Source organism: Pygocentrus nattereri, chromosome 9, assembly GCF_015220715.1.
Source record: "Pygocentrus nattereri isolate fPygNat1 chromosome 9, fPygNat1.pri, whole genome shotgun sequence".
Classification (NCBI taxonomy): Eukaryota; Metazoa; Chordata; class Actinopteri; order Characiformes; family Serrasalmidae; genus Pygocentrus; species Pygocentrus nattereri.
The window spans coordinates 16,544,750-16,558,123 of record NC_051219.1 but is presented as its reverse complement, the minus strand read 5'-3'; the positions used below and the strand labels follow the sequence as shown (position 1 = coordinate 16,558,123).

The 13,374-nt window shown below is 39.2% G+C and overlaps 1 protein-coding gene across 2 annotated transcripts; it reads right to left on the bottom strand.

Moving 5' to 3' along the window:
• Nucleotides 1–689: 689 nt before the first annotated feature.
• gdi1 (GDP dissociation inhibitor 1) lies at nucleotides 690–12,619 on the bottom strand. 2 transcript variants are annotated; one of them, XM_037541329.1, is made up of 12 exons: nucleotides 12,566–12,603; nucleotides 12,341–12,426; nucleotides 9,786–9,893; nucleotides 9,484–9,583; nucleotides 8,972–9,106; nucleotides 7,992–8,190; nucleotides 6,679–6,810; nucleotides 6,467–6,566; nucleotides 5,546–5,717; nucleotides 5,133–5,277; nucleotides 4,975–5,029; nucleotides 690–3,360 (listed from the first exon to the last, which is right to left on the bottom strand). In XM_037541329.1, exons 2-12 carry the CDS (start codon nucleotides 12,383–12,385, stop codon nucleotides 3,208–3,210), a joined length of 1,344 nt encoding a protein of 447 aa, XP_037397226.1. In that variant the 5' UTR covers nucleotides 12,386–12,426; nucleotides 12,566–12,603; the 3' UTR covers nucleotides 690–3,207. The 2 variants fall into 2 exon arrangements, with proteins under 2 accessions (XP_037397226.1, XP_017549807.1); XM_017694318.2 differs by having other exon boundaries at nucleotides 12,341–12,619.
• Between the last annotated feature and the right edge of the window lie 755 nt (nucleotides 12,620–13,374).

Genomic DNA, 13,374 nt, shown 5'->3' with positions numbered 1-13,374 from the left:
TTGTCCATGTTTAATTTTTTGACATAATATGAAAAAGGCAGTTGCCCTTTATATTGTGACTTGTTTCATAATGAACAAACCAACAAAATTACTTGGAAAAATAAAAATTAAGAACGTTTTTACTTAAAGTTAGCTTTCTGGAGATACGAGGTTCTGTTCCAACAGCACTTACACTTGGGCAGGCTGACACATGTGCCAACCAACCCCACCCACATCAGGACACAACTCTGTATTTACTTCATGTAAGCTAGACCACTCACTTTCAAATAATATATAAAAAATGATTACATGCTGATTAGTATATATTCATCATCTCCTTAAAATATTTTCTGCAGTGTAGTGTTTACTCAGTGAGACATTTATATTTTGCTTTAAAGAAAAAACAAACAAACAAAAAAGCAAAGCTCACAGATTGTAATGTTCAGCTCTCTTGACCAAATGGAGAACAGCTGGTCAGGAGGGCGGTCATTTATAAGTTACATTTTTCAAAGCGTTTCTCCTACTGACCCTGAAATTAACAATGTGCCAACCTACCCCGTTCTCCTCTATGATTTACCGTTCAAAATAACCCATGCACATGTACAATTTACAGTCTACATGTACATTTTAAGGTGTTCACAAAATGGTGTGATGAAAAAACAGCATTTCCATATTTAGTTTTTTTTCTTTTCCAAGAAAGACCAACGAGATTGAGATTCTCAGCATTTTATTCACATTTGAATTTATTTCATTCATTGCACAAGACTGCTCAAACACCTGTGATAAAGTCACAACTTAAACTGCTTTGTCTGAAGTTCATATGCCAGTGTTAAAGTGTTTAGTTTCAAGATACACATAATGGAAAATAAATAAAAGTACAAAATAACATTTAAACAGCTACTAGAAATCAAACAAACAAGACGATGCAGAAGATAATTCCAAACAGAACTATGCTTGCCAGTAATGCTATTTGATTCAGTGTCCATTGACAACATTGTCTGTCGTTTAACGTCACACACGGATGAAAGAAGACGAAAATCAGATGATGCAGGACTTGTAGCATGGTAAGTGGGTCTGAAAGACCACAAGCAACTTGCTGTTGATTTTTTACCTTTTTCCCTGTGAAACTACATGAAAACTACCATCGCAATCATAGACTCAGCAAGTTGAACACGGGAAGTCAATACAGGACATCCAACCGATGCGTGAGCCACGCTGACAGTGTAGTTAAATGCTCAAAATGCACAGCTTCAGGTGGCACTGGGAGGCCGGTATCAACAAAACCATCTACGTTAACAAAAAAATCACAAAGCGACCAACAAAGAGCACACTTAAGACCCTTAAGAATAAAGTGTCTGGAAATAAAAATGAAACGATAAAAAAAGAACAGGAAAGAATTAGTCTCAGTTCGTACTAACAACGTTACGTGTTAACTCTTTACACACTGATTTTTTAAGTGTAAAATATTACAAAGTGACTCAAGCATGTCGACTGCAAGGTAACAGTCCATGGTAGGAGCCACTCCAGCACACAAATTCAATCAAAATTGACACAAAGAGAACAAAGTTTTTAGACCAGGGTCCAGCCTAGTTTATAAAGCCAGAACAACTAGAGGATACGTTAAGTGTCAAACCGCAAAAAGACACGATAGGCTTTTTTTTTTTTCATTCACATTGACATGATTCCTATAGAAACTGCTGCAGCTATAAATACCAATTGCAGGTAAATCATTTACATCCTTCTACTCGGGCAACAAAGGTTACGTTCACATTACCAGGCTAAAGTGGCACAAATCTGACTTTTTCAGAGCTGTGTGGACACTCGAATCGGATCTTTTCAAATCAGCTCTTTCTAATTTCTAATTCGGGGCCATGAACACTGAGATCAGAATTGATTTCTTTTTTCCACTGCCCATGCACCATCATTCAGTACAAACATGGAATCTGAAGTATGTGCCAGAAAACGGTGCAAAAGCAATGTATCTGACCATTTTTTGCCCTTATCTTGCTCTAATAATGAACAGCTGAGAACAGGGCAAATGATCTTCGTGACAAAACCTTGTTCTCATGGTCATTTTGTTTATTCTTCATTACACATCATGGTTCATTCACATCATGTTACTCATCAGGAATGTGCATGCGGGATGTTTCAGGGCACAGGTCTGTTTGCATTATTGACAAATTTGATCTACACAAATGTGAACTACAGAGTTAGAAAATCTGGATCTGGGCAAAAAATCGAGACCTGAGCAATGAGGCTTGTAATGTGAATGTAGCCAAAAGTGTTAATGGCTTTTAACTCCAACTGCATGTGCCGTTCCAGGCCTCATATTCACCATATTCACTGCCAAACAGAAGAAACGTAATATGCAGAGTATATTTGTGAACAGCTATAGTGTAATAAAAGCAGAGTTTGGAAATGCAGTGGAACCCATCTTTAAGTTGTCTGAAAGGTGCATGCAAGGAGATTCTCCACATTTTAAATCAATGTTCTGCCCTTTTTAAATGATGTGATGGTCATCAACTCTGCATATGCACAGACCTGGGTGTGAAGCTTTGTACTTGCCAAAGACACTTTCCAGTGTGTGGGAAGGCTGCCGTGGCTCTGTTACCAACAGTCTGTAGTACTTATTTTAGTGTCTTCAAATTAAACAATGCTATTACTGAAATGTGGAAAGTCACATTAAGCATGTGTGGGATAAACAGTTTGGTTTGGTGTTTCGTAGTGATTTCACAGTTTATATCTACTTGAGACATTGTTACATTGTCTCTCATTAGTGGATTATGTAAAGACATGAGCTGCCACCAAAGGCATCACTCAAAAAAAACCCAAAATGACTCCCAAACAAATAAGGCTTGGATATGTTTCACTTCGACAGGATAGTAGCTCAAAAACGATGCATGACGTGTTCACGAAAGGTCTAACATCAGCCTGCTTTGTTAAGGATGAGTTGGGGAATGTGAGCGTAAGAGCATTGTGCCTCTGTGCTAAAGTGTACATACTTGGGAAAAAGGGACTGAGAGAGAGGAGGAAACAAGGGGTAAGACAAGACAAAGGAAAGTTAAGGACAGCTGAACGCTGTCTATGACTAGGCTTGTTTGCTGTAACTTGCACTCAACTTTTGATCTTTTTAAATCAAATCCATTTATCTAAAGCAAAGCAATACACTAGGTGTCTGTTCCCCTTGTTGCTGTCCTCATCGCTCACCCTCCATCTTAGTCTCCTTGCTCACTGCTCATCCTCCCCGAAGACGTCGTTCTGTTTGCGCTTCATATTCTCGAAGTCAAAGTCGCTGCCCGTCATGCGCTTGTAGATATCCTTGATGTCATTACAGGTCGTCTCGAAGTGGGTGGTCGCGTCGTAAGACCGTGATGCGAATATCTGGAAGACATCACACAAGGTTTCCATTGCTTCTGTAAGTAGAACTCATATCTCTGAAACAGGAATGCTTTTAACTTTAATGTATGTTAATGGAAGTCATTTAAGGCAATTTGGGCCATCATTATTGGTCCATTCATTACAGGTGGTTCACACAATGTAAAGGGCAGCTGACATTTGAGTATGGTGTTAAAAATACTAATAACTGACAAAAAAACAGGCTACATGAGCTTTAGCCCAATGTTTGTTAAGATAAAAGTTAACAATAAATTTTCAAACTCAAAGTGAATTTTCAGGGCGGGAGCTCAATAGGAAGCAAGTGACAACATGGATCATCTGGTAGTGTGAGAAGACAAATGACTCAACCTTTCACCTTCCAATCAAGCCCCAGAGTGATGATCTGTAACAACCACTAGTCCTGTTGTGTGGGTTGGTCAGTGATGTAACTTAACAAAAGCTTTGAGCCACAGCCAATAACAGAGGGAAAAAGAAATGTGTAGTGATGGTAAAGTTGCCTGTTAAAGGGCCAGTATCCTCAGACGTCACAATAACTTTGTGTGTTACATCTCTTAATCCCTGTTTGGATTACTTTTTGTTACTTGGTGTCTTATATATAAGTATATATACCAGTATATGGAAATAAGCTCTGTTCTGATTGGTTGCCTTCTCTTGCGCCTCACTCAAAAACCAGTCCAGGATGAAACCTCCTTATAACTTCAACAGTGAATTCAAAACAGGCCATAGCTCAATTTTCTGTGAGTCTACAGCGGACTGAGAGAGACCATTACATTTTCAGAATTCAACAATATTTACATATTACATCTTGTGTTTTAGCTGAGATCCCAAGAACATCATATACTGCTCAGATTTGTCAAGATAGCAATGCTCATATTTACCTGAACCCTATAAACTCTCATTTATCCGTAAGTCTCATATATTTCAGGTGTCCTATTTATCTAATGCATTTTTCTGAGGAGGATTACATTAAATCACCTAAGCCTTAAGAGATCAACATTTGAGCAATAAAGTTTTCCAGTGAGGCGGCTAAGCCACAGACTCTTAAATGGTAAAGTCTGTGTGATTTTTGCAATTTCATTCTTTGGTACGGAATTAATTACAGTTTTGTGACCAAATTAAAGATGACAATATACTACAGTCACAACTTTTACTGAACTGCGCTTACATTATGTTCTTTTATTTGAGAAAGTTGAAGCTTCAACTCACACACTGTAGCTGCTTCCACTTCAGTGTTAGGGTCCATCACAAAATTACCAGATGAAACAGTAAAGCAAAGGAAAAAAATCCCCCAAAAAACCTGTTTTGATTGTTTAACACTGTCATTTTCCACATGGTTAATTTAATGAGACACTGTGAGTGTGAGGGTTTTGATGGCAAATGTGACACTGTAACCAGGACAGGCCAATGAGATATGGGATTTTGAGAGCTTCACTATAGCCTCATCTTCCCAACAAAAAGACAAGAATTCTTGCATAAGTCTGACTTTAAGTGTGAGATACTTTGTGAACTTTGTTAGCATTTATATGTTGTGTAGTGTACTCAGCTTCATGTGTTTAGTCTGGCCTGGAAAAAGGGAAGATTGGAAGAGCTTTCTCTCACCTGGCTCTCTGAACCATCATCTGTTGGTTCATACATGTCACTGATGGCCACAAACCTGGAACAAAGACAGAGTGATAAATAGAACTGATTCTAGAGATTCTTATTTATTCCTGTTGGCTAAATAAATAGCTACTTTCCATAAAAAAGTAATGAAGTACTTTTGGTCGATGGGCTCAAGGAGCTCCAGAGCAGGCTCAATTTCAGCTTCAGGCTCCGCAGTTTCCACAGTGGTGCTTACGATGGCAATGTACTTTCCTTGTGCCGCAACATTATGGGCATAGGAAATCATGCACACATAGATATCTGTGCCAAAATAATAAATGGTTATTATTTCACACTCATTCAAAACATACATCTGGCTCTCTTCTGAGACCAAATTTAAAGCAAAATGCCCCCTAGTGGTAGTATCATGCAATTAATTCAGAGAGAACCATATGTTCATTTTTATCAGTTCACCTTATCTGACAACAGGATGGTATTACAAACTGTAAGTCCATTTCATGTCGTCACGTTCAAAGAAGCTCGTTCAAAGTTTAATACAATAACTGAAAGGCCTTTGTTTGGCACTGACCTGACTTGCGATTAACCTGGTTCTGGGGGATGATGATCTGGCAGGAGTTAGCATCATTAGTGTTTTTTATGGGATGGCTGAGGATGCAGATGACCCGAATCACCTGGCCTGCTTTGCGCACACGGTCTGGAATGTAGCTGGGGTCACAGATAAGCTGCTTGCATCGAGCAATCTGAAAAGAAAATAACATGAAGAAGTAATATAACATCCTAACATTGTTGTTAATGACGATTCTGGAATTTTAGTACTGGAAGACAATTGTATAAAAAAAATGATCAGCAATTTTAAATCTGAGCAATATTTCAAACTGACTTCATGACGTATTTAAACAATGTTTAGCTATTCAAGCAGCTTTAAAAATTACTGTAATGAAGCAACTTATGACAGCAATCGTCCCTGCTATACAGGTGATTCCAAAGGAACATGTTTTAAATACACTAAACTTTCTGAACACAGAATATACTTAGAACATGAACCACGTGTGTGTGCGTGTTTGTGTGTATGTGTGTGGACTAAATAAATCAAAATGTTGAGTAACAATGACACGCACAGTGTCAGAAATGGCATATAAGAAAAAGAAAATCTATTTTCTTCTCAAAATATTTGGTGATATGCTGATACAGCCATATAACTATTACTTCAGAGGAAACATTCTACGAAATGCTGATGACCTAAGTCAGCAGTTCTCAACCTAAAAGAGCTGCTCATGCTCTGTGGTGCTGACTTCAAAGGAGATGATCACAAGTTTATTTTGCTTAGTTCAATTCAAAATCTTTAAAACTACATTTTTGACTGATGCAAAGGATTCAGTATAACTTTTCTCCTTGCACAATTAATGCAGTTGCACCGGGAAGAATTGGGAGGGACGTATAAAGAAAACTAGTGAAATGTTACACCGAAACCAGTTACAGTTCAGTTTACCTCTCCTTCTGATTTCACTCCAATGACATGACCATCCTCTACGACTATCTCATCCACCGGTTTGTTCAGCATGTAGGTTCCTCCATAAATTGCACTTAGCCTGACAAGACAGAGACAGAAGAATGTGATGTCCATGTTCAAAAGTCTATGTGAAAAAAAAACACGATTGGCTGTGGCGTCTAGGCTGAAGTGCTGGGTTTGTGTTTGCACACCTGGCGAAGCCCTGAGGAAGTTCCCCCAGACCGTATAATGGGTACAGGTATGGGCTTTTCCCATAGCGAGCCAGAGATTCGCTATACAGCTTGATCCGATTGATGGTCTCCAGGCATGGCTGCTCAAGGTAACTGAGGGGAGGCAAAAAGAAATCCCAATTGAAAAATACTGTTTTTCAAGATATATTAAAAAACTGAAGATTTATTTATGTAATAAATTGATCATAACATAGTAAGAATGTTAAACAGTTGTTAAACCTTGTTAAACAGCACATGTGGCTGTCTGGCCTGGGTTACAATTATGCCTTATCCTACACGCCGAGGGAGTGTCATGTTTAGCTGTACCTCTACAACTGTGATTGTAATGTTATTGTGTTGCTATTATTTTTTTTCTTTTTTAGGAGACAGTCCATTATAATCATTTTTCACTTTATTTTTCTTTATTTATTCCCATTGTTTATGGCTGTCACTACTGGTTATATTATTAGTCAAGATATCTACTGATTATTTTGAATTTGAACCTGGATGAAACCCATGCAGACACGGGGAGAACATGCAAACTCCACACAGAGAGGACCCCAGTCACCCAGCTGGGGAATCGAACCCAGGCCAACTAACAGACAACTGTAGGAAAATTTAAACCTACATTATCATTGTGCAACTAACACACATCATTGTCCTAACTAACCGCTGCCAATTCATTGAGAACATCATTTTAACCCGTATATTTTTTTTATCGAATTAACCAATTCAGCAAGTTCCTGAGTTAATGATATTCCTATTACTCCTATTATCCAGTGTTTCAACCGGTGCACCTAGTTTTTTGTTGGTTAAAAGAATGGTTCACCCAAAAATCGATTTTAACCAATTTTTCCCCTCATCCAATACTTGTTCTTGAGCAAGAAGGCTGACAAATAATGGACATTTATGTTACCCAAAATCTTTTTAGAAAACACAGACTTGTTTGATATTGTCTTTGAAGCTACAGGATAAAACTAAAGAAGTGAACACCAGACACCAAACATGAATTGACAAATCTGCAAATCTGATTTTACAGCGGACTCCTATGAGGGTAGAGATGTATTTAAACCTCTTAGAGGCACCAAAAGGCACAGAGAAGATAGTTGATTTCAGCTACAATGAACTGGTAGGACGAGGCATTTCTGCTCAGCAGGCACCTCTAACTACATGGTTTAACCAAAAGCATTTACTGAAATGTAAAATCTCCATAACTTTCTGTTTTACCCAAGAAATTGGCATCAAGTGAACATAATCTCAATTTCTAGCACAATAATTGTGATGAAAGTACTTACTCGTCTGTCCTGTAGAGGGCCAAGGCATGTCCGGTAAAATCGATCACATCCTGCCCCAAGTCAAATTTCTTGTACACTTCTCCCATTGTTGTCTGTTTGGGGTCAACTCCCTCGAAGGTCTTTGGGTCGTTCTCGTCAAAGTTGGCTACAAAAACTAGGAACTTCCGGAAACGTCTCTTCTCAAACATTCCCATTAGATCTGGAGAAAACACACGAAAAAGACAATAAGGCTTTGATGTTGGACCTTATTCAGCTCTTGCTACACAATCATATAACTCAGAAGATGCACTGAATTTACTTAATTCAAATGTCAATATAATTCCTTGGTGAATTAGATATATTATGTCTACATAGTTTATTAATCACTGCCAAAAGAGAGTGAGCTGAAAGATAAGATTGTGCAGATTATTTTATTAATATAAAAATGATACACACTTTTAAATTAAAGGGCATTTTTTTCTTTTCCTTTTTCCCCATTCATGGCATGTGTATGGCTTTATGTGCCAAAGGCAGTCATTCATTTTTACATTACTATTTTCCAACCTCTACTTATTGCAAAGAATTAAACAGGCCAATTCTGTTACCGAGCCTTTAAGACTAGTATGTGTAAAAGACCTCTGTTCTGATTTGCTGTCCTGTATTGTGCCTCATTCAAAAAACTACAACACTAATAACATCAACACAAATGGATGGAGCTAAACTGCTGTAATACATATAATATATGGAAATATGCTGGTTTGCCTGAGGTCACAGAAACAGTGAACTCAAAAGCTGCTTTCACACTATAGTTGCCATATATGGACTGTATGGACTGGGAAATAAACACTACATGAATTTTAACATTATTTACGTACACCATCAAAATCTGTTCACAAATGTGAGGAAAATTTGGTTTCCATGAAAAGGGCTCTTGAAATGAATTCAACGTCATTTTTTCAATAAATGAGAGCAAAGCATACACAACGTTTCACTATACATACTTGAAGCCAGTGCCTCAGTCTCTGTTGAGGGCACTTTATAGATCTTTCCTCCTTTGTACACAAAGCTTCCCTCCACCACTTTGAAGTCCAGATATCTGGTCACCTCAGTATATAACAGCATCTTGACTAGCTGCCCTGTAGAAATCAGAATGTGATATACCCACATTAGCACTGGCCAAAAGTAGCTGGGATCATTTTTTTTCTAAAGCATTTTAATGTATTGTGTATTGTATTATTTTATTATTCAGTAATTACATAGAAAACAGTGCAAACTGTCTGCATTACTCTTAAGTTATAAAGTGTGTAATAAAAATTTGACCTGCTGACAGATCCTGGTCACTTACAGAATTAATTGCTACATCTAGCACATCTTACGAAGTGACTAACAATGGACAACATAACAATAATGGAATACTACGCATAAAGACTCATTTCAAGGCTTGCTACAGCATCTAGAACACGTTTAACAAATCCATCACTGAAGCAACTGTCAAATGTGGCTGATTTATTACCATTGGCCATGAGAAATTTAGGGATGAGGTCAACATTCCAGTCTCTGCCCCGCCCCATCGACTCTGGAGGCCCATCTGGAAGCTCAAATCGCTTATAAAGCTGAGGGGAGGAAGAAGCACATGTAAAGGTGAATCCATTTCATATTAGAGAATGCCACATGTATGTCGACCCCTGACAAACATGCAGTCCCAAAAATGTCTCATTAGCCTGGACAGAACATGGCGCTTGGCAGCAAGGCTTTGGATGGCAGCTTTACTGAATTACACAATGCAGATGGCAGGCGCTGAGTGAGCATCCTTACCTCCTCCAGAGGGGTGATGGAGGAGCTTTCTCCTCCATAGTATGGGTTCCTGTCCATGTGTAGAACTTTCTTGCCATTCACTGACATGATCCCAGAGAGAATACATTCCTAAAAGAATAAGGATAATAATAAAAATAATAACCATAATGATAATAAGAATGGCTTGATGGATTTTTCTGGAATAACAAAAGAAGCAGAAGTAACCATAAGAAATGAGGAAGCAGTGGTGGGCAACATTTTCCTGATCTATCATGGCATTCTGTTTGTCCGAAGTTTGACAAGTTGACACAGACAAATTAGAATCAGCAGGCTTCTTATTCTCCAGCTTCTTGTTCGATTTTTTCCGCTCCACCTTAAATGGTGAATTTTAAAATACACCATCAAAAAACATTATTCTTATACAAGTTTTGCATACTGGACTGTCCTAATCCGATTAAACAGGATTCATTATGCTCTTATTAAGGCTGTTTACATCTTGAATCAACATGCCATTTTAATATTCGGATAGATTTGGGATTTTTCCAGGTGTAAACACACCCAGGATGCCCTGTGAACTGATTACGATCAATCACTCAAACCACATTCAGAGGTGGTCAAAAATGGATCTTGGCCACCTCAAACACAACTACAACTGGAATATGTTTTCTATGTCCACAAACAGTTACGTGAGCAGATGTTTACACCAAGTGTGAGAGGATAAACAAGGAAACGCAAGGTAGAGCCTGGAGTTATCCGCAAACCAAGAGCCTTCTTGTTCTCTAGGCTGATGAAAAGGTCCAAGAGAAGCTCAGGATTTGCACTGAAACGTGGAAAAATTAAACAGAAGCAAAACGGAAATGGCGTATGTGCTTTTTACGCAAGACAGTAAAATCAAATCTTACTTGGTCCCCCTAAAGACACGGTTTGGTGAACACACATGAAAGACATGTTAACACAAGGTGTAAACAGTCTCATTGCAAGGACACATAGACAGCCGGTCAGTGTCCTTTATGTACGGGGCACAATGTGATCACAATGCAATAAAATGTGGCATCGCCCAGCCCTACTCCAAAGATTTGGAAATGTTCACCTGCTCAGATGTCAGCAACCTCCTTTTTACAGTTTTAAATAATATTAATAATAATAACAATAAGTCTGTTGAGTACTTTTTTGCCCTTTGTCTATTTCATTGCACTTTCATATATTCACACACACACACACACACACACACACATACATATATATATATATATATATATATATATATATATATATATATATATATATATATATATTCATGAAGATGGAGCTGCATTACTATACAAATAAAGTGTATTGTTATTATTACAAAGAAATACAAAAAACAGACCCAATAACAACAATACGTCACAACTAATTAGGTTTTTAGGATGAATCAGGCATTTCCAAGTGAAATTCAACGTTTGGTGGAACAAATGATCCAATTTAATGCCCCTTTTTGTCCATTAACTGGTGGCTTTCCTCGTTGCGCCCTGGGATTCGTCTCCTCACCCCACCCAAGGCTCCTTCATCACTGTATAGCGCCTCTCATCGGCCACAAAACATACTGAACACCCCATTTCCCCACAGCCAGAATATTAGATTTGTTTTTAGCTATAAAATATACTAACTTTAATAGCCGTTAGCGTTGGGAAAACGACTTTCTTCGTCAGGGAAACGCCAGCTAGTTAGCTAGCCGAGCCTAGCCTACCCCACTGCGCCCTGAATGAACCCCGCAGATCCAGCTAGCTAACTCACTACGCTCGCTGAAGCCTTTTGTTTTCCGACCGTTAACATGGCAACGAAAACGGTTCTTTTATGTCACGTATGTTAACATTAACCTTCATCCTTCACCATTTTTAAGATACACGCCGTTTTTTTCCTTTTTTTGACGCACAACCGAGACACCTGATGCCACTCCTATCGGAGGCACAGAAGAGGAGAGTCCCGTTATCAATTTTTTAACAGCTGTTTCTCCGCTCACACGCACTATGCTCATACAACCGGCTCAGAGTCGTTGAGGAAAGCACAAGGAATAGTAATTAATCGAGCTTGTGTGGAAAATGCCGGGTGGCCGTGTAGATTAAAGAGATGACGAGGCTGGAATTTGCTTCTTATTCGAACTTTCCGGTCCATCTTAAACTGGGACTGTAACTAATGTGCCTTTTAAGGTGGAACGGGATATTCGAATAAGAAGTCAATTCCAGCCACGATGAGGCTGGATCTGGCTTCTTATTCTCCAGCTTCTCGTTCGAATTTTCCCGCTCCACCTTAAATGGTGAATGCAACTGATGCGCTATTTAAGGTGGAACGGAAATTCGAATAAGAAGCCAAATTCAGCTTCGCAAAACCTCGGACTACAACGCCACACCAGAGGCGATGCGTCAGCAACTCGGCCTCCCAGCATCTATTTACACAGTGGGCATCTGCCCGACTCCTCCATTCCACCTCCATGAACCTGACAAACCGTAACACGCGCGTCTAAGCGTGAAACACAGAGAGGTAAAGTAAAGTAATCTGCCGAATACAACCATGAGCACAAAAGGCTGGTTACTCACTGTGAGCCCGGTGCCCAGTACGATCACATCATATTCCTCATCCATGTTGTACTGCAACGGAGCCTAGCGCAACCTCCCTCTTTAACCTGCAAGACCAAAAAATCGTGCGAAAGGAAAACAGAGAGGTCACGCCCTTAATTCGAACTAGACTCGTGCGAGGCAACCAGGTGTCTGTGAAAGCAGTGATTTAATGCTGTAAATGTGGTACAGGGTTGGATTTATTACTGTAGTTGTAGAGCGACCGGCGAGGACGACCAAAGATGGCCCTGGCCTTAGCACTGATTCGGGTGGCTCAGACACATTCGCGTCGTGATATAGTGCAAACTCCACGTCTCCGTTTTAGCGGCGCAGTGTTCTAGCGATAACCGAGAAAGGACGAATGGAGAGATGTTGTAGATCATTTTAATAAGTCAAATATTCATGTGTGACAGGAGGTTTTATATCACTTTCATTTCACCAGTATACTCCTGGGCAGGGCGCATCAGGCTGGAGGATCCGAGCGAAAGGTCTGTATCCCTCCGCCTACAACAGTGTGGTGAAAGCTTCTTGGGGAAAGTGGTCCACTGATGATGATGATGATGATGATTTAGCTCTAGGTTACAAATGATCATAGTGATGTAGATCTACACTTAACTAATAACGCGGTTGTCCTAGTAGCCCGTATTCAGATCCTATTCCACAGTTCTGTGTTATTTCATTGTTATGAACTAACCTTACCAATGCATATGGGTCATATAATGAGCTAATAATTCTGCAGCTTGTAATTCAATAGCGATATCTTAATCATTCTTCAAGAATATCCCCGGGTAACCTTCTGCCCATGAATAGAAATCAATCTGAGATTTTTAAAAATTCATTAGTTTTGTCAACATGGACAGAACCGTGGAACACGCAAACGAATACAAGTCGTTTCAGTGATGAAAACAAACGGTGCTTCTTTATATTGTTTTGATTCACACGCAGAGTGGAGTGAGCTCTTTGAGAATATTTCTGCTGTCTCGCACCGTGAGTCGAGTGCAGATTCATATAGCATT